The sequence below is a fragment of the Platichthys flesus genome, chromosome 17 (assembly GCF_949316205.1).
Source record: "Platichthys flesus chromosome 17, fPlaFle2.1, whole genome shotgun sequence".
In the NCBI taxonomy this organism is placed as follows: domain Eukaryota; kingdom Metazoa; phylum Chordata; class Actinopteri; order Pleuronectiformes; family Pleuronectidae; genus Platichthys; species Platichthys flesus.
This window is the reverse complement of record NC_084961.1, coordinates 179,114-200,474: the sequence shown is the minus strand read 5'-3', so window position 1 is coordinate 200,474 and position 21,361 is coordinate 179,114. Positions and strand designations below refer to the sequence as shown.

At 45.7% G+C, this 21,361-nt stretch overlaps 2 protein-coding genes across 2 annotated transcripts; both read left to right on the top strand.

Moving 5' to 3' along the window:
• The first annotated feature begins 5,505 nt into the window (after positions 1 to 5,505).
• Positions 5,506 to 11,042, top strand: vps45 (vacuolar protein sorting 45 homolog). The gene is made up of 15 exons (XM_062410042.1): positions 5,506 to 5,751; positions 6,195 to 6,329; positions 6,434 to 6,494; positions 6,689 to 6,768; positions 6,979 to 7,047; positions 7,140 to 7,277; positions 7,442 to 7,552; positions 7,644 to 7,778; positions 7,875 to 7,988; positions 8,178 to 8,345; positions 8,944 to 9,102; positions 9,219 to 9,326; positions 9,535 to 9,656; positions 10,355 to 10,486; positions 10,571 to 11,042. The coding sequence occupies exons 1-15, from the start codon at positions 5,659 to 5,661 to the stop codon at positions 10,644 to 10,646; spliced, it is 1,701 nt and encodes a 566-aa protein (XP_062266026.1). The 5' UTR covers positions 5,506 to 5,658; the 3' UTR covers positions 10,647 to 11,042.
• Positions 11,043 to 12,001: 959 nt separating this feature from the next.
• On the top strand, positions 12,002 to 19,897 carry plekho1a (pleckstrin homology domain containing, family O member 1a). Its single transcript, XM_062410076.1, has 10 exons — positions 12,002 to 12,368; positions 13,335 to 13,484; positions 15,098 to 15,238; positions 16,772 to 16,876; positions 17,038 to 17,139; positions 17,236 to 17,547; positions 17,812 to 17,900; positions 18,325 to 18,487; positions 18,577 to 18,674; positions 18,758 to 19,897. Exons 1-10 carry the CDS (start codon positions 12,342 to 12,344, stop codon positions 19,536 to 19,538), a joined length of 1,968 nt encoding a protein of 655 aa, XP_062266060.1. The 5' UTR covers positions 12,002 to 12,341; the 3' UTR covers positions 19,539 to 19,897.
• Positions 19,898 to 21,361: the final 1,464 nt, after the last annotated feature.

Sequence of the window (21,361 nt, the reverse complement as noted above, 5' to 3'; positions counted from 1 at the left end):
CGTTGGACGAATGACGTAGTGAATGTTATGTTGATGCGAGTCATAAGACTCTGCTCCATCACATGTATATAGATTATGTGTATTAATCTATTGTCAACTTAGGTAAAAATCATTATAAATAAAATGTCCTACTTATCTATTTATATTTAATTATCTCCAGTCAGAATACATGCTATAAGATTGTGGATCATCACAGAAACAACCCATGTTTGTCAGCAGAGTAAGATTAACAAACAGCTGGTTTGAAAATCTCAGCATTCACATGTGTTTCTAGGAGATGAGACAACTGTCCACATCTGTCGAGGTCAGGTGACCATGTGCTGACCATAAGCAGTCAACTGTGTTCTTGTGGTGGATGATAACCAGTTCAGCCCATTGACAGAAAATAAAGAGACTCAGTCAAACCTTTGTGTCGCAGCTTCACTGGAGCTGCAGGTTGGCTGGAGATGGGAGGAGGCTTCTTCTTCTTTGACGCTGGCTGTGTGGTCTGTGTTGAGGTGAGTGACAGGATGGGTGTGGTCTTCAGGTTTGTCAGAAGCGAGCTGGATTTGAAGTTCATGTTGTGGTTGTTTAATACCGTCTGGGCTGCTTCACCTGAGACCACTCCTGCACCACAGACACTTGGAGGTTAGAAAACATGTCGTGTCTAAACTGCGTCTTTCTGAAGAGAGGCGTACCTGTGATGATGGGGGTGGAGCCTGCCTTCGGTTCAGGTGGCGCAGCAGCAGGTTTTGGAGCTGTACGTGTGTTTGAGGTGGAGAACAGGGAGATGGTCGTGTTGATGTGACGACTTCCTGCAGGACTGATGACCGTCACAGTGATGGGGATCTCTACTGAGGTGAAACCGATGGCTGAACCATTGGGCTGAGAATACAGCTCCAGCTCTGCACCGCTACCTGAATGATCGACATGAAGATAAAATGACGTCTCTGCTCCGACTCAATGGATCCCCTGGTTTGGAATCTGTAGACTTTCCCTGTCATGATGGACACAGACTGAGCTGTACTGACCTTTAGGCAGCAGAGGAACCATCTGACCGTTCATTGTTAAGTCCAGAGGAGCATCTGAAGGCTACACACACAACACACACACACACACACGCGCGTTGAATCACAGACTACAGCAGTGGTTCAAAATGTAATCTGATTCGTCAGAAACTTGGTTACCATCTCTGTGTTGTTAAGTGTGGTGGGGCTGCAGCTGTTCACTGGTTGGAATGTGATGGGAACGATCCTGACTGGTGGAGGTTCTTTTGGCTGTTGTTCCATGGGACAGACAACAGTCCTCACACCTGCAGAGACAGAGTCGTGTTTGAGTCCCCGTTCACACCTGGTGTTCACCCCTGTCTCAGCATCTCCAGTGTTCAGGTGGGAACACATCGAGGACTCACCTGAGAGGGCACCACTCAGGCTCCATCCACACAACTCATTCACCTGATGTCCACACTACTCTGGTGTGGTAATGAGTTGCGTGTGGAGGAGACGAGATATTGTACCATATTGTCTTTTACCCTGTTCCTGATATTTATGAAATTCTAATGAATCTGGTAAATACAATAAACATCATAAATAAATTTGGTTAAATATGTGATCCACTCACTCACTATTCAAACTCAGCCCATTTTAACTCTTCACCTTCATCCTTCTCTTTTATTGCCTCTTGTGTCCGAGGCCAAACCTCCTGCTCCTCTTCATCACACTCCATCAGCAGGTCTCCACCTGCAGCTCGCTCCACCTCCATGGTCCCCTCCTCACCTGCAGAGGGAGACACAACTGGTGTGAACACATCAACGTGCGACTCGTACAATTCAGGTAAGTTGTGATATCCATTTCTAGGTCCAAGGTCATGTAAAGATGCCCCAGTGCAGCGTCTCTGACTGTATTTGAGGAGGTTCGTCTTTTCCAGTGTTGCCTAGCTCCACATGTGTTGCGTCTACTTACTGTTGTTCTGTGATGAAGTTTACATCAAGATATTTTCTCTAGAGTTCTATGAGACTAATACATTGGTTGTTATATATTGTCAACAACTATTATCTTTGATACTATGATACAAAAACAAACCAGATGTAATGACAGAACCTCCAGTGACTTAAAGTTGCAGTGCGTAGAATGTAGTGACGTGTGACGTGGCAGCTGAACCCCCCCTCACCTCATCCCCTTAATACAGTCAGTAACACATCAAGAGTTATTTTATATAACATCTCTGTCATTTACCTTTAATATATGAATTTATAAATCACACTGGTTTCAAACTGCTCTTCATCTCTGACAGATCATAAGTGACTGTCTATTGTCATTGACCAACATAATACAACTGACATTACTGAGTATAAAGAAATATAATGTACAGTCACACTAAAGAATGAATTAGTTGATGGATAAACTTCACGTTTGTTTGGGTGCTAGCTCTTAGTTAGCCTAGCTGCTGTGTGAACACTAAGATTCTGTTTTCTCTTTGTCTTTAAAGAAGATCAAATTTAATAAATGTTGAAAACTTAAATGTTTGAAAGTTTTACATTTGAATTATTAATCTATGAACTGACTCAGAACCGAACAAGCAACTTCCTTTAAACGGTTAGCAATCCCAGCCAACATGCTAATGAAAGCAGACAGGCTAGCAATGTTAGCATGAACAATATTTACATTTGGTCTACTGATGTCAACACGATGTCAACACGATGTAAACATGAAGTAAACAAAGTGTGAGAGATTATTTCATGATGCTGAGCTACACCCCCCCCCCCCCTCCCTCAGCCATTTTACCACCCACTTAGCAATGCTAGCAGGCTAGCCCATCAGCTAACTGGGTGACTTAAAAAACTCTGCATGATATCTGAATAAAAAGTGAGGCGGGTGCTCGCTTACCTTAACCGGAGACTTTAACTTTCAGATGAGAACTTATTCTCCCGTTAATTGTGTTTTTGACAGAGTTAGTGAGTGAATGAGTGCAGACAGGAGGGCTAGCAGTTAGCTGCTAGCACCGGGCACACTGTTTGAGGCTGCTCGGACTGATCACGGCTCTCACCTCGTATTCCTCCGCTACGTCCCCGCCTCCGGCTGCAGTGAGGACACATGCACCACACCGCGGCGGATGGATATCACCCCGTGTTGGCCCAAAAGTCACTTTTAATAAACTGGAGTAAACAAAATATGTATCTCATTTAAAATATAAACATGTTGTTATCTGAGATTTACCTTTAGCAGATTTATCACGACGTGACGTCAATTCAATCGCGTTCAGCAGCGTTGTATCCCCGGGTCGAGCCGAACCACAGCTGCGTGTAAACCATCGTCCCAACAAATAGATACGAACTTAAGTCAGACTTTAACAGCCAGTTAGGAGTTAGCGTGATCCGGACCGCCGGACCCGGGTCGGTGCCGCCGGACCCGGGTCGGGGCTTCATCTTATAACGCTAATAGTGGAGCATGAATTAGGCTTAGCTAATGATAGCCTATGTAAGCTAAGTAACGTCGCTAAAGTATCAACACTTTCCCTTTAACGTCCAGCTACATGATGCTAATTAGCATCTGAACACATGCTAACAGCTTGAAGTTCAGTGAGACAATAGTTACTGATGTTTATAGTCATAGCTGTGATGCTAGCTAGCTGCCTTTGGCTAAGTATAAATATATATAAAGTAACGATCAGCTCAAGTACTAATTCCCGTGTGTTCATCACATTCTATAGCATGGGTTAGCTCAGGGCTCAGCTAAACGGCTAGATAGGCATTTTAAATATATTATTAAATTACAGCCTCCATCATTTTGAGTTGAGTTGAGTTGTGGATTTTTATGAATGATTCAAAATTAATGTGCACAATTTCCACTAAAAAATAGAAACTTTATTTGATAAAAACTGAAGCTAGCTGATAAGCTAACATTCATCTGAATCAAGCTGATGATAAGTTACCTGAACAGGCCTGTATTGCTTTGATTATCGTCAAAATCTTTATGTACGTATCATATAAAATTCTTATTAACATTGATAATAATATTACAGCTTGTACAGGACAAACCAATCCCTCTTTCTGTTCAGTCTCTGACACGTTGACGTGTTCATCAGCTCGAAATGATCCACGGCTCAATGTCAACAAAAACTACATGTACTGTTCATCCAGAGTGAAAAATAAAATTGGTTATTAATTTCATAAATCCCTTTAACATATAATTAAGCTGACGCTTTATCCAAAGTGACTAACAATAATATGTTGAGACTGTATTAAGTTCAATTCTGAGGTATTTCTATTTCCATCACATTTCACTGCAGAGGAAAATATTGTTACTACACAGTTTATAACAGAACATTCATTAGTGTTTCTAATGTGTTGTTCCAGTTTATTGGGAACGCCCTGCATGCAACAGTCCTGTAATAAATCAAGAAGGTTTTAATGTTCACTCTGCATTCAGAACGTAAACTATAAATAAAGATGGACAACATGAGTTCAGTGGCTCCGTCCCAACCAGAGTCCCTGAGGTGGATGAGGCCCCACTGCTCCAGCCACAGAGTGCTGGTCACCTGTTTCTGATCCAAGTTTATTATTATAACATGTACAACAATGAGTAAGAACATTTCCCTGGACCCTTCATAACACACATGACAAGTGTGAAGGTGATAAGTTGAGTGGTTCAGAGATAGGGAAGATGCTTTACAGAGCATTTGGTCTGATTCGCCCTCACTTGTGAAGGCGTTGTTCCTCCGTTTGTGTGCTTTGGCATCAAAATGGGTTAAAAACATGAAGACTGTGAACAACATGTATTAATATGTTTAAACAACACTGACTCATCTTCATGATATTTCCATGATAACAAAGAGCGAAATAAAACTTTTGGGCGTGACAGACATATCTAAAAAGTGTGCATGTTAGCCGTACATCATCTGTATTGGACAAAGAGGGAATAACAAAAGTAACATTTGACAGGTTCACATTAATTACTTATTTTTTATTAGTAGACTTGTAATTGATGAAGTCAGAAACTCTATCACTTTACAATCAGGCCTGTGAGTTGTGTTTCCGACCTGAGAGGACGTCAAAGTCTCCAAATCCTATTTCCAATATGTCTGTGACACACCGTAAACACACAGTTAGTTTCAGCTGTAAATTTAACAACAGGCTTACTAAAAGAACAACAACAATAATAAGCTTTAATAATATTATTATTATTATTATTATTACATGTCATTTAGCTGACGCTTTTATCCAAAGCGACTTACATTTTCAGAACACTCAGCATTTATGAGGGGCCATTTAGGGGTTCAGTATCTTGCCAAGGACACTTAGGCATGCAGATGGGATAGAGTGGGATTCGAACCGGCTCTATCCTCTAGGCCACGCCACCGCTTGATAATAATAATAATAAGCTTTTTTTAATATATATATGTATTTGTACATTCTGGTAACAATGTATTTTATACTTATGTCAAATATATGTTAAAATAAATGATGAGGAAATACACCAAAAAACCGCTTACTACGTACTGACGTTGGTGTCGTGCATATGACGTCAGGACGTGATGGACCCGGAAACAACCAGCAGCTTGTTTTCGTTGTGAACGACACTACAAGAAACCTCAGACCGGACCAGACCGACCCGGACCGGACACAGCCGGACCGAACCGGACCTTGACCCGCAGCTGTCGGTGCTTCGTGAAGCCGCCGCCATGAACGTGAGTCTCGCGGTGAAGCAGTACGTCTCCAAGATGGTGGAGAGCAGCGGCCCCGGGATGAAGGTGCTGCTGATGGACCGAGAGACGGTGAGTCACCCACCGAACACTTCCTGCTTCACTGCCATGTGACCAGGAACAGGAAGTCTCCTCTGGAAGCTCGAGTGTGATGATCAGTAACAACACAACATTAGAAACCAACAATGAATAAGAGCCCGAGAATAGCGCCACCTGCAGGCCCCACTGTTGGCAGCAACTCCATAGAATCATGTCGGTTCTGCAGAAACAGTCTGACCTCTGACCCCTGACGTCAACACACAGCGGCTGCAAAAATGTCGTCACTGTGTGAGATTCCAACCGGAAGTGAAGCGCCTCACCTGCGACCTCATACCCCGAAATGCTGCCATGTGATTGGCTGAGGTGTTCCTAATAAAATGCTTATGAGTTTATGTTCATATTAGTTTGCTGCCTGTAGGAAAAGACTGCAGCTCTCTGGATATTAATATATATATATATGTGTGTGTGTGTCACAGACCAGCATCGTCAGCATGGTGTACACTCAGTCTGAGATCCTGCAGAAGGAGGTTTACCTGTTTGAACGGATCGACTCTCAGAACAGAGACAGTATGAAACACCTGAAGGCCATCTGCTTCCTCAGACCCACCAAGGTACGAGAGCTGCTCCGCCTCCCTGTGATGATGTCATTCATTGTGATGAGTGATGTCATGTCCGCTGGGACGAGGACTAAATCTTTAACCTATGCTTTCTGCAGGAGAACGTAGAACATCTGATCCAGGAGCTGAGGAGACCAAAGTACGGCGTGTACTTCATCTGTAAGTAGCTGATCCTCCTGAGAGGCCCGTGACATCAGGTGACCCGGTCCTGAAGGGTCCAGGACCGGTTGAACACACTCGATGTTCAATGTAGATTATTTATAAATGTGATAGTAAAACTTACATCCAAGAGTAGTCATGTCATTTAGTTTACAACACATTGAAGTGTGTGTGTTTGTGTTTGTGTGTTTCAGACTTCAGTAATGTGATCAGCAAGAGTGAAATCAAAGCTCTTGCTGAAGCAGACGAACAGGAAGTGGTGGCTGAAGTCCAGGTGAGTTCCACGGGAGGAACTCTCCAAGTTCAAACTCAGTGTTGGTTTGAGTCTGAAGTTTCCTTCAGTGGGAACTAGTCAGAATCAGAAAACAGACGGTTGTACACCCAGTGCTTTCTCCACCTGTTTATCAAGTGGTCACTGATCACTCGTTTCTCTGTGTGGGTTGACCTGAGGTATGTTAAACTGCAGGATCTCCTGTGTCTGCAGGAGTTCTATGGAGATTTCATCTCAGTGAATCCACATCTGTTCTCACTGAACCTGCCCGGAGTGTCCAGGGTGAGTGTGCGTTTATGTGTGTTTGTGTGTAAGTGTGTGTGTGGAAGTGTGTGTGTGGAAGTGCAGTAAACGTGTGTGTGTGTGTGTGTTAGGGTCGCAGCTGGGAGTCGTCCATGCTGTCTCGCTGTACTCAGGGTCTGACGTCCGTCCTCCTTGCTCTAAAGAAGTGTCCCGTGATCCGCTACCAGCTGTCCTCAGACATGTCCAAACGCCTGGCAGAGAGCGTCAAGGTTCCATGGCCACACACACACACACACACACACACACACACACACACATACACACACACACACAGTAACTGATTTAAAGATTCTGTTCTAAAGGAAGAGACTTTTTCTTCTTCTTCTTCTTCTTCTTCTTCTTCTTCTTCTTCTTCTTCTCTCACCTCCGACAGCAAATCATCACAAAGGAGTACGAGCTGTTTGACTTCAGGAAGACGGAGGTTCCTCCTCTGCTGCTGATCCTCGACCGGAGCGACGACGCCATCACGCCGCTGCTCAACCAGGTGACCAATCACAGGCTCCACGCCACGACATCAGCACATTTGAAAGTTAAAGATCTCCTGTTCACGTCAGTGTGTCTCTGTTGTGTTACAGTGGACGTACCAGGCGATGGTCCACGAGCTGCTCGGTCTCAACAACAACAGGATCGACTTGTCCAGAGTCCCGGGGGTCAGCAAAGACCTGAAGGAGGTGGTTCTGTCTGCGGAGAACGACGAGTTCTACGCCAACGTGAGTCCGACCGCAAGGACACACAGAGACGCTATATCTGTCCAGAAGTATGTGGACACGTGTGTCAGGTTGTTAATGAAGTTGTGTCTCTGTCAGAACCTGTATCTGAACTTCGGAGAGATCGGCACCAACATCAAGAACCTGATGGAGGATTTCCAGAAGAAGAGACCTAAAGGACACCAGAGGCTGGAGTCCATCTCCGACATGAAGGTCAGACAGCGGGTCCCCGTCCCTAACAGCGGGTCCCGGGTCCCTAACTGTGTGTCCCGGTCCCTAACAGGAAGCTCTCGGCCTCTCATCAGTGATGTAGAAGCTTAAAGTTTGAAAATCGAACCAGGACATTGAAGCAGCGTCTGAACGTCTCCAGATGTGACGTTGACCAGATGTTCTTCTCCGCAGGCGTTCGTGGATAACTACCCTCAGTTCAAGAAGATGTCGGGCACCGTGTCCAAGCACGTGACGGTGGTGGGCGAGTTGTCTCGGCTGGTTTCGGAGCGTCAGCTGATGGAGGTGTCGGAGGTGGAGCAGGAGCTGGCCTGTCAGAACGACCACTCCAACGCTCAGCAGGTAACTGAGGGTTAGCATGGTTAGCACTGAAACAACACGTTAACGCCACGTGATCTTTGAACCTGATCTTTGAACCTGATCCTTGAACCTGATCTTTGAACCTGATCTATGAACCTGATCTATGAACCGGATCTTTGAACCTGATCCTTGAACCTGATCTTTGAACCTGATCCTTGAACCTGATCTATGAACCTGATCTTTGAACCTGATCTTTGAACCTGATCTTTGAACCTGATCTATGAACCTGATCTTTGAACCTGATCTTTGAACCTGATCTTTGAACCTGATCTATGAACCTGATCTATGAACCTGATCCTTGAACCTGATCTTTGAACCTGATCCTTGAACCTGATCTTTGAACCTGATCTTTGAACCTGATCCTTGAACCTGATCCTTGAACCTGATCTATGAACCTGATCTATGAACCTGATCTTTGAACCTGATCTTTGAACCTGATCTTTGAACCTGATCCTTGAACCTGATCTTTGAACCTGATCTTTGAACCTGATCTTTGAACCTGATCTATGAACCTGATCTATGAACCTGATCCTTGAACCTGATCTTTGAACCTGATCTTTGAACCTGATCTTCTCTTCAGAGCGTCCGGCGCCTGCTGCAGAGTCCTCGCCTGTCGGAGCTGGACGCCGTGCGCCTCGTCATGCTCTACGCTCTGAGGTATGAGCGCCACAGCAGCAGCGTCCTGCCGGCGCTGATGGACGAGCTGAGCAGGAGGGGCGTGTCCGAGCGCCACCGCAGGGTAAACATCTTACTAAGCTCCGTCCTGATTGGACGATATCTTCACATTAACAGTTGGTCCACAGCGCCTTCTGGTTTTTATAAACTGATCAGTAAAAGATTCCCCCCCACTGACAGATGGTTCAGTCTGTGGTTGAGTACGGAGGGAAACGAGTCAGAGGAAGTGACCTCATCATGGCGACTGACGCCGTCGCCATGACGAAACAGTTCTTCAAAGGACTCAAGGTACAGTCACAGAGCTTAGCAACCACCTCATCCTCCTTAGCAACCACTGTCAACAGTGTGTGTGTGTGTGTGTGTGTGTGTGTGTGTGTGTGTGTGTGTGTGTGTGTGTGTGTGTGTGTGTGTGTGTGTGTGTGTGTGTGTGTGTGTGTGTGTGTGTGTGTGTGTGTGTGTGTGTGTGTGTGTGTGTGTGTGTGTGTGTGTGTTTCAGGGTGTGGAGAACGTCTACTCTCAGCACCAGCCGCTGCTTCATGACACTCTGGATCAGCTGATCAAAGGTCGACTCAAAGACAGTCAGTTCCCATACCTGGGAGCCAGCAGCCTGAGGGACAGGTAACACACACACACACACACACTGAGGGACAGGTAACACACACACACACACACTGAGGGACAGGTAACACACACACACACACACTGAGGGACAGGTAACACACACACACACACACACACACTGAGGGACAGGTAACACACACACACACACACTGAGGGACAGGTAACACACACACACACACACTGAGGGACAGGTAACACACACACACTGAGGGACAGGTAACACACACACACACACACACACACACACTGAGGGACAGGTAACACACACACACACACACTGAGGGACAGGTAACACACACACACACACTGAGGGACAGGTAACACACACACACACACTGAGGGACAGGTAACACACACACACACACACACACACTGAGGGACAGGAAACACACACACACTGAGGGACAGGTAACACACACACACACACACACTGAGGGACAGGTAACACACACACAGACACACACACACACACACACACACAAGCATAGTAACCAGCGCATCCTCCTTAGCGTGTGTGTGTGTGTGTGTGTGTGTGTGTGTGTGTGTGTGTGTGTGTGTGTGTGTGTGTGTGTGTGTGTGTGTGTGTGTGTGTGTGTGTGTGTGTGTGTGTGTGTGTGTGTGTGTGTGTGTGTGTGTGTGTGTGTGTGTGTGTGTGTGTGTGTGTGTGTGTGTGTGTGTGTGTGTGTATGTGTCAGGCCTCAGGACATCATCGTGTTCCTGATTGGTGGAGCCACTTATGAAGAAGCTCTGACTGTTTACAACATGAACCGAAGTTCACCTGGAGTCCGCATCGTCCTCGGAGGCAGCAGCATCCACAACACCAAGAGGTCTCACACACACAGACACACACACACACACACACACACCTCAGTCACAGTGCAGCTGTCTTTATCTCTCTCTCTCTCTTTCAGTTTCCTCGAGGAAGTAATGTCATCAATGGGTCACGATGGACCACAAGGAAGTGGTCGCCATGGCGCTAGACGCTGAGAAACACACTTACACACACACACACACACACACACACACACACGTTCATATCAGTCTCATTATTTTCATCATGAAATCAATTAAAAGACATTTGATCTTATCATGTTAAAGAAAGAGTTACAGATCCTGGTGTTATTTCCTCTCTGACTCATGTTTCATCCTACTGAGACACACACACACACACACACACACAGGGGTCTGTGTTGTTGCTTATTGCGAGGTCAGAACATTAGGAACCTGATTCCTCCGGATCGCAGGTTCGTGTGTGGAACAACACAACCGGCTCAGTGTTTACACTCTGCTGGTTTTCTGTGTGTATTTGGTGAAATGTCCCTTTAACGTGTCTGAATGTTAAACTTTTAGATTACAATCTAAATAAATCATAAACGTGACAAATGACTGCATCATGTGATTGATTCAATATTTTCTCCAAATTAAATTTGATTCAATATTTTTTTTTTTTTTTTTTTTATATATATTTGAGTTTATTTCTCAGAGACTTTGACACATCCACTTCCTGTCCTGGCTTCAGGTCAGAGGTCACCGGGAGGCTTCATTTATCAGTTCATTATTTATCAATTTAATAAAGGGAAACTTCAGAGCTGAATTTAAACAAAGTTCAAACTGTGAGATGTTCACCAGCAGGAGGAACTGTTGTCTCATCAGTGAAGCATCATGTTCCACTGAAGCTGATGACTGACCTCTGACCTCTGACCTCGCTCGGTTTGCCTCAACTATTCTGTTTGTTCTCATTGTCACTGGTTTCAGCTCCAGAAGGAAAGAAATAAAGTTACACACAGTCAGGGTCAGAGGTCAAGAAACAGGTTAGAGGTCGCTCTATAGTTTGGCACAGAAGATAAACTTTTATCCGTGTTTTTTCTTTTATTTAAAGTAAAGAAAATAAATTATAATCTCCAGTGAACAATCTTACCTAACCTGACCCTAACTACAGTTTTGGTCAAATATCAAACTAAGATATAATTTAAATTTAATTTCTTTTGTTTGACTGAATAAACATCATTTATTGTTTCTGTAAATAAGAGTTTGGTTCTCTTGCTGAAATGAGGCTGGGGGGGGGGGGGCTGTGGCTGAGGGGTCGAGCGGGCGTCTTCTAACCAGAGGGTCGGTGATTCGATCCCAGGATTAATCTGAGATACTGGAGCTGCCCACAGATAATCTATCAGTAAATATATATTCTGTATAAACACAGAACATTTAAAAAACAATTGAGGCAATAAATTAAATTGTTGACTGACATAATTCGTAATGAAGTATTAGAAAAGAGGTCGAGATGATTGTGTGTCAGCAGGGGGCGCTGTCGGGCTCTTTGTGCTGGATATAGGCTATCGTGCGTTTCACAGCGCGTTCACGAGCGAGAGCATCTGCCTCCACGGGCACACGCACCAGGAGGATGCTGCCTCGGTTTAGAAAACAGAGGAGCTGAAGAAGAAGAGGAACCGGGCACCGACTCAAGGATCTACGGGACCGGGATCGACTCCAGGCTCCACCGGGACCGGCACCAGGATCTACGGGAACCGTTTCAAGGATCCACCGGGCACCGACACCGGGACCGACACCAGGATCCACCGGGCACCGACACCGGGACCGACACCAGGATCCACCGGGACCGACTCAAGGATCCAGCGGGCACATCCTCCCGGTCGGTGTGAGTTTGGTGAGAGAACCAGAGGAAGGATGAAGAAAAGCAGCCAGAGCAGGAGAGTAAGAGACGTTCATGAGTTCCTCACCTCCATCATCAGGCTGTAGCACCCACTCCTCCTCCTCCTCTCCTCCTCCTCTCCCCTCCTCTCCTCCTCCTCCTCCTCTCCTCCTCTCCTCTCCTCCTCCACTTGAATATGATCAAAGTAGTATCTGTTTATTATTATTATTTTAATGTTGATATAATTATTAACATTATCGTTATTAATATTATTTATATGTTTATTTATTTTAACTCTTTATCTGAATCAGGATAAATAAATACGAATTCAGACTAAGGTGAAATGAGTTACTGAAGGAAACAATCTGGTTGGCTGTTTAGATTGTGACGTGTGACTCGCTGTCCAATCATTTGTCCTCGTCTGCGTGAGGTCACAGCTGACTGATCTCAGGTCAGATTCACTACTTCCTCCCTGAAGGAGGCTTCGCTGCCTCAGTGACTCGGGGAAGACCACTAGAGGAGAAAGTGAAGCCAATGAGGAGGTGACAGAAGGTTCTGTGTGTGACCAGCAGGGGGCGCCTCCTCTGGTAGCTCCTATAGAAAGTGACTTCTCTCTTTCTAACGTCAGTAAACATTAGTTTCTGTCTCAGTCTCTAGTTTCACGTCTTCTTCAAACAGCTGATGATCATTTAGAGTCAAACAGACCATAAAGCAACAGGTGAATATGGGCGTGTCCTTGAGCTCTCGGCCAGGCTCCACCCCCCCACTCCTCTTCATTCAGTCCGCAGGGACGTTAACTGTCGGGCCCTCCAGGTCTGTTTAAACTGGGGCCCCTGAATGCCCCCGAAGGCCCCTGAAAACCCTCCTTCCTTCCCTGATGTTTCTGTATCCAGTATTATCTGTGAAACCTCCTGATGGACAGGAAGTGGCTGCAGGTTTGTCTCGGTTCCTGTCCTCATCTGGTTCTTCTTCTTCTCTGTTTGTCTTTGAGTGTCCGTCCCTCTGACTCCTGCTCTCCTGTGCTTCAGGGCGTTCAGGACTCGGGTCAGCCGGCGGCCCAGCAGCTGGAGAAGGTCGGCTGGATCAGGAAGTTCTGCGGTCGAGGAATCTTCAGAGAACTGTGGAGGAACCGATACGTTGTTCTGAGAGGAGACCACCTCTACATCTCTGACAAGGAGGTGAGTCAACGAGTCACCAGGACTCCAGATCTCCAGCGCTCGGTCTCAGTCCTGGAACTTGCTGATGAAACTTCTGACACAGCTGTCAGCATCTGGACCAGCAGCCACTTAGTGCAGCTTCATCTGGTGAACATGGATCAGGATGGGATTACTAACAGCTTCAGCACCTTCAGGCACAGTACTACACTACTACAGTATCAAAGTACTCCACATTATTACAGTACTATAGTACTACACTACTACAGTATTAAAGTACTTCATATTACTACACAACTACAGTATTAAAATACTCCACATTACTACAGTACTACAGTATTAAAGTACTACAGTATTAAAGTACTCCACATTACTACAGTACTACAGTATTAAAGTACTACAGTATTAAAGTACTCCACATTACTACAGTACTACAGTATTAAAGTACTCCACATTACTACAGTACGACAGTATTAAAGTACTCCACAATACTACAGTGCTACAGTATTTAAGTACTCCACATTACTACAGAACTACAGTACTACACTACTACAGTATTAAAGTACTCCATATTACTACACTACAATAGTATTAAAGTACTCCACATTACTACAGTACTACAGTATTAAAGTACTCCACATTACTACACTACTACAGTACAACAGTACTAAACTACTACAGTATTAAAGTACTCCACATTACTACAGTACTACAGTATTTAAGTACTCCACATTACTACACTACTTTGAATTATGTCACGTGAATAAATAAAGTGCAGATGTGTTGATCATAGTATTTATAGATGATGAGGCTTCATAGGTTTAATTTGAAAAAGTAAAAAGAAAGTTGACTATTTTATATGATATTGACATTACACTGTAATTGAGTGCCCCCCCGCCCCTCCCCCCACTGTAAGAGAGAAACATGATGAAGAGTCACAGACGAAGGTTGTCTGACGTGAGGAAGAGACACTAGAGAGCTCCTCTCTCTAAATGTGAGATCACATTAATAAAAAGATTATATCAATTTATATCTAAATATTTATTCATATCATTATATGTGTAGATTATATTTTATTGTCATCAGACAAATGACCCTTCAACACGTGTGTTACTCTGATGCTGTTTGTGTGTTCACACATCCTATCGATCATATCCTCAGTGATATTGATGAATGTTCCACACCAGCATGCACACGTGACACACACGCACACAATCACACACACACACACACACACACACACATTTGTTCCATGTGATGAATGTTTCAACCTCAGTCGGTGTGTGACTGTCTGTGTGTGTGTGTGTGTGTGTGTGTGTGTGTGTGACTGTGTGTGTGTGTGTGTGTGTGTGTGTGTGTGTGTGTGTGTGTGTGTGTGACTGTGTGTGTGTGTGTGTGTGTGTGTGTGTCACGTGTGCATGCTGGTGTGGAGTTTCTCTGTTGTTCAGGATTTGTTGTGGTTTTCTGATGTTTATCATTTCTTGTGTTGAAACTTGTTTTATGAAATCCTGTTGTGTAGTAAACTCAGGTGATGTGTGATGTGGATGCAGATGTTAGTGACAGATGTTCATGTGTCTCTGGGAGGAGATGCTGGATCTGAAGGGTCAGAAGCAGTGATGACGTGTTTTCTTCTTCAGGTGAAGGACGAGCGTAAAGCACAGGAAGTGTTCGACCTGGCTGATTACGAGCGTTCGGAGGAGCTGAGGAAAACAAAGAGTCGCAGCAAGAAGAACCACAGTCGCTTCACGCTGCTGCGCTGCCGCCGGCCAGGCAACACGGTGAGTCAGCAGGACCCTCACCCCCTAACCCTAACCCCTAACCCCTAACCCTAACCACTAACCCCTAACTCCTACCCACTAACCCTAACCCCTAACCCTAACCACTAAACCCTAGACACTAACCCTTACCACTAACCCCTAACCCCTAACCACTAACCACTAACCCTAACCCCTAACCCCTAACCACTAAACCCTAGACACTAACCCTTACCACTAACCCCTAACCCCTAACCCCTAACCCCTAACCACTAAACCCTAGACACTAACCCCTAACCCCTAACCCCTAACCACTAACCACTAAACCTAACCCCTAACCCTAACCACTAAACCCTAGACACTAACCCCTAACCCCTAACCACTAACCCTAACCCCTAACCCTAACCACTTAACCCTAGACACTAACCCCTAACCCCTAACCCCTAACCACTAACCCCCTAACCCTAACCCCTAACCACTAACCACTAACCCCCTAACCCTAACCCCTAACCCCTAACCACTAACCACCTAACCCTAACCCCTAACCACTAACCACTAACCCCTAACCCTAACCCCTAACGCTAACTACCTAACCCCTAACCACTAACCCTAACCCCTAACCCTAACCACTAAACCCTAGATACTAACCCCTAACCCCTAACCCCTAAACACTAACCCCCTAACCCTAACCCCTAACCACTAACCACTAACCCCCTAACCCTAACCCCTAACCACTAACCACTAACCCCTAACCCTAACCCCTAACGCTAACCCCCTAACCCTAACCCCTAACCACTAACCCCTAACCCCTAACCCACGTTGAGTCATAGAACATTCTGAACAGTTAAATATTAATCAGATGGTCATGGTGAGAGATTCTAGCTCCAGGATCAAACTCTCTTTCTCTCTTTATTTCTCTTCATCCTCTCGTCCTCTGCTCAGAGATTACACCCCCTCCCTCCCCCGACTCGAACTGCCCCCCTATTGGTGGATAACCTCCTACATGCGTCTCAGGAATGGTGGATCAGATTTAACCTCACCCCCCCGCCCCCCCCCCGTCTCAGCTGCTGTGATTGGCTGAGCTCTCATTTCCCTCCTCTGAAAAACTGTAATCCACAGAATCCCATTAGTCTGTCAGAGGACGAGTTACAGACAAATAATCCCTTCACATGTCAGCTGCACTTTATTACAGACCAATGTTCCTCATCCCGTCAGTAGATATGAACACGTCAGTAGATATGAACACGTCAGTAGATATGAACACGTCTGTAGATATGAATACGTCTGTAGATATGTACACGTCTGTAGATATGAACACGTCTTGTCTGTAGATATGAACACATCTGTAGAAATTAACACGTCTGTAGATATGAACACGTCTTGTCTGTAGATATGAACACGTCTGTAGAAATGAACACGTCTGTAGAAATGAACACGTCTGTAGATATGAACACGTCTTGTCTGTAGATATGAACACGTCTGTAGATATGAACACGTCTGTGTCTCTCGATGGGACCAGCTGGACAGATGGGAGGACTTGTCTTTGTGTCTCTGCAGGTTCCTAACCTGGTGTTCCTGGCAGTGAGTCCTGAAGAGAAGGACTCGTGGGTCCACGTCCTCAACGTGGCCGTCATCACCGCTAAGAACCGAGTTCTAGACCAGGTACCTAACATGTGGACTTCAGTAAATCTCCTTTTCTAAGACCTGAACATTGGTTTATTGATTATTAGTGTGTCCTGTTAATACAGCTTGATACTGGTCAGTACAGGGGCACTGTTGATGAGTGTGTTGTGGCGCTGATGGGTCTTTGTGTGTGAGTCCAGGTGAGCATCGAGGAGACCAGTGCACTGGCTCATCTCACCAGAGACCGAGCAAAGATCCCTCATGGGCGTCGGCTGCCGACCAGAGGACACCTCCTGGCCGTGGTACTGGGATTTCTCATTCTCGTTCTTCAATAGTCTCTTAATACACAACAATCATATCTTCATTCAGCCATGTTGTCCTTGAACCCCTCGCCCCAGGCCTCCACCTCCTCCCATGGCATGCTGACCCTCGACCTGGTGGCTGAGGAGGACGGTTTCTCCCCGGACTACGATGGCAACTCGAAGGAATCCTGGCAGAACTTTCGGGTCGACCTGCAGATGGGGGGACAGGTTGTAGGATCTCGGGGGGTCGGGGGTCGTCAGCGGGCCGGCACCGATGTCTCAAAACTCAGGGTGACCTCCAAGGAACCCAAGGTGAAGACTGGCAGTCTTCCCAGAGGTAGTGAGTGGTCCTGGGGCAGACAGTCCCACCTGGAGGCCTCCACGGTCCAGAAGACCCAGCAGGTGCAGGTGGGTCAACTGAACCTCAAAGATCCTAATGCACCACTCTGAGACCTGAACTTCTCTGACTGAACCCACGAGCATCTGAAACACTAACGTTAGCCAACGACTGTTGAACTTCACCGAACCCGGAATCTTAACACAACGCTCTCACAAATGTGTTATTGTTGTTTTTTGCTGAATTTAGATTTTTTCACAAATACACATTTTTTCACCTGAGATTTATTTGGTTGTAGAAGAATCGGCCGACACACACTGACCGTTTCCTTTCAGGCTCAGACTCGAACTCCACAACCCGGAAAGAAGCTCAGCATGCAGGGCCGGAGTCGCTGTGCCTCCATGGATGAGGTCCTCTCCTCCAGGTAACACAACACACAACTCATCACAGGGTCTGTGTCTGTAGCTTCCTTCTATGTCTGCGTCTGGGCGTGGCCTCCGACTCACGGCTCATGGTGTCGTCCCTCGTGTGGTGGGACCGACCCAGCTTCTCTTTCACTTGGACCTGGAGTTCTGGTCGCCGGGCTGATCCCAGACACCCTGCACAACAAAGTCAGGGATTATCCATCGGCTGCACACTTCAGGAATCCGAAAGAAGAGGAACTGAAGTGACGGACCTTTCTGAATCTCAAGCTCTGTGATGATCTGTTAATGGATCAAAATGTTGAAGGTTCTGGGGCTCGAGTAACGAACCCACAGCTCGAATACATGTGACAAGTGAATGCACTGAAATTTACTCTAAAGTCCAGTCTTGGTTCTAAGTTTAAATAAGTCCCCCCCCCTCTTCAGACCGGCGAGGATCCGCTCAGAGCTGCGGTCCGCTCTTCGTCGTTGTCCCACTGAGGAGGAGGCCGGGGGCGGGGCCTCTGTGCCGCCGGCCGGTCAGCTGCAGGGCCTCATTGCTCAGAGGATGCAAAGAGCTCAGGAGCTGCTGGAGGAGATGAGACTGCAGGTGCGACGGCTTCATCTATGAATCCTATCGATTCGTCTCTTGTACGATAGAAAACAGTAAAGACTTAAACTGAGTGTCTTGATTGACAGGAACTTCAAAAAGCCAAAGCAGAGCGGGAGCGAGGCCTGAAGGGCGTCGACTCCCCTCGACTCCATCACCTCAGGGGCTCGGACTCTCCTCACTCCAGGTCAGTTCATTAACAGGTCATTATTATATCATGATATGTATGAACAAACAGGGTCAATGTTTAACTGCTGTTGTCCTCTTCAGCAAGTCCTCAGGTTCTCCGAGGAGCCGGAGCAGCGACTCTCCTCGCCTCAGGGGAAAGGATTCTCCACGTCTGAGAGGACGAGAGTCTCCTCGATCCAAAGCCAAGAAGAACCGCGGCAAAGGGGCGGAGTCACCTCGCTCGAGAGGATCCGGTTCCCCTGCTGCGAAAGCCAACGAGTCCCCTCGACTGAAGGAGGCACCTCCACTGAGGACCACAGAGTCTCCACGATCAAAGAGCTCCGACGCAGTTTGTTCTCCAAATCTCAAGAGCTCCTCCAGCTCCTCTGGTCCCAACAGGGACGACTCCCCCCCGAGCAGGAGAGGACCAGACTCCTCAGGGGTCAAAGGATCAGATTCACCACGAGGCAGTGAAACGGACTCACCTCGTCTGGACAGCAGCAAGGAGTCGCCCTGTGGGAGTCAGAAGAACTCCCCAAGCTTCTCTGGATTCTGTGAGTCTGACCTACAGTGTTTGTCTCCATCTTCACCAGCCTCACCTCCCTTCCTGCTGGCGGAGGAGGAGGAGCTGGAGGTGGAAAGGAGGCGTGCGGAGGCAGAGCGGCTCCTGGAGGAGGCCCTGTCATCTTGGAAAGAGGCTCAGGAGGTGCTGCAGGAGGTGAAGGAGCTGCAGAGCCAGACGCTGCGGCGGCAGCGTAGGAGGACCTACGAGAAGATGACCACAGCGGCGGTGGCCGGGATGCCCACGGCGAGTTCTGCAGCCGAGGACGAGGACACGCCGGCCTCACCGACGTCCCCTGAGGACGAGGCCGGGACACCTTGACAAGTGGTTTCTCTTTTCCAGAAAGCTGAAACCTTTTTGCACAGATCGGAGACATGGTTTTAAACATCCAGGAGTTTTTCATTCTTTACTGCAGGACAGTGGGATTCACGTAAACACTTCAGCAAACGTGGATTCTTTCAAACCAGCCGTCCACAGTTCTTCCCAGGAGGTTGAAGACTTTAATCCTCCGCATGCACTCGACTCGGACTCTGTGGAGACGCGTCACCTCTCAGCTCCGAGGCTTCGGCATGTTTTCCTCTCGCTTTGTTGAACGTGAAAGATGAAAATATGTTTCTTAACAAGGATGTCAACATTTTTACAATGAGTCTTTTTCAATGACAGCACTGAAGAACACTATGTCTCCTGGGGGGGGGGGGGGGGGGGGGGTGTCTGTAAATGTCTTTTCATATGGGTAGACTGAAAATTGATGCAGATCAATAAGAGCTTAATTATCTGTCACCCGATTATTTGCCAATTATTATTTTGTCTCTTATTGTTTTTTTTTACATTTTTTTCAAATTCTAAATCTACAATTTAGTCGAAGCCTAAAAAATCTTCTTCCTACTTACTGTCAATATTTTAAACTCGAGACTTTTTAAAACTCAGGGAGAGAAGAGAAAATAAGCAATAATGTACGAAGACGAGTTTACATGTTCATCAAATCGGAGCTGAAACAGGAAACCTCTGTTCCACGCTGTGAATCTCCAGCTTCAACAAAAAGCACAAAGTGAAATCCTGACTCCAGTGACGGAGTCGGAGAACAACGTTCATTTTCAAGTTGAATCAAATCCAATATGGAAGGTACCTGAAGATATTAAATAACTTTTTACAGATATAAACGGCAGATCAGAGATTAAACAGAACAAAGTGAAAGTGTCACTTTGTGACACTTTCAATAACATAATTAAATTACAATAACATAACTTAGCCGACGTGTCACTGACGTAAGTGATGACATCTTCGTGTTGTTGGAATCTACGGAATTATTAAATATCAACTTCAATACAGTAACAAATATTTATAATACATAAATTACACTTAAAACATCCGTCACATAATTGTGTAGTCGTTTTCAAATAAAACCGTCAGTTTAAATATCTAAAACTAATTGTTCAAACAAAACTAATAACTAAGTTTGTCGAATAAATGACTGTACACTGCAGTCCGACATTAATGATCATCTCTTGATTAGAAATCAAAATGTATCAGTAACCTTGATTTTATGAAAACAACAAAAGAGCCGCAGACGTCTGATAAACATCAGCTAAATAACAATGACTCCATTTATTTGTGTTCGTACGTTAACGTTAAATATTCATATTTATCAGTTTTTCCATGACGTTAAAAAGAAAACGACAGCCACACTGTCAGAGGTCAAAGGTCATGATTCATTGTTCGGTGTTGTGGTGAAATTACGTCTTTGTCTTTATTCAGTTAAAGGTCAAGTGCGTAAGATTCAGGTGGAAGCTTCTGTTTGTAGAACCTGAATAGAAAAAAACCCTTTGATGTTTCACTTGTTTCACCTAAAGTCTACTAATTGTTTTCTTCAGCCTAGAATGGGCCTTTATATATAAATACTTTATATTCAAATACTTTAAATGAACTACTTTATATTTACATCAGGAGCCGGTCCTCTCTACGGAGGCAGCCATGTTTTTTACAGTAGTCCAGTTTCTATGAAAACTGAAGCTGCCACAGGTTCCAATTCATGATTGGAAGGGGTGGGGGGATGGGGGGGGGGGGGTTCAGCTGCAACATGACACTTCACCACTAGATGTCACTACATTTTACACACTGAACCTTTAAAAGTTTGTGCACAGTTT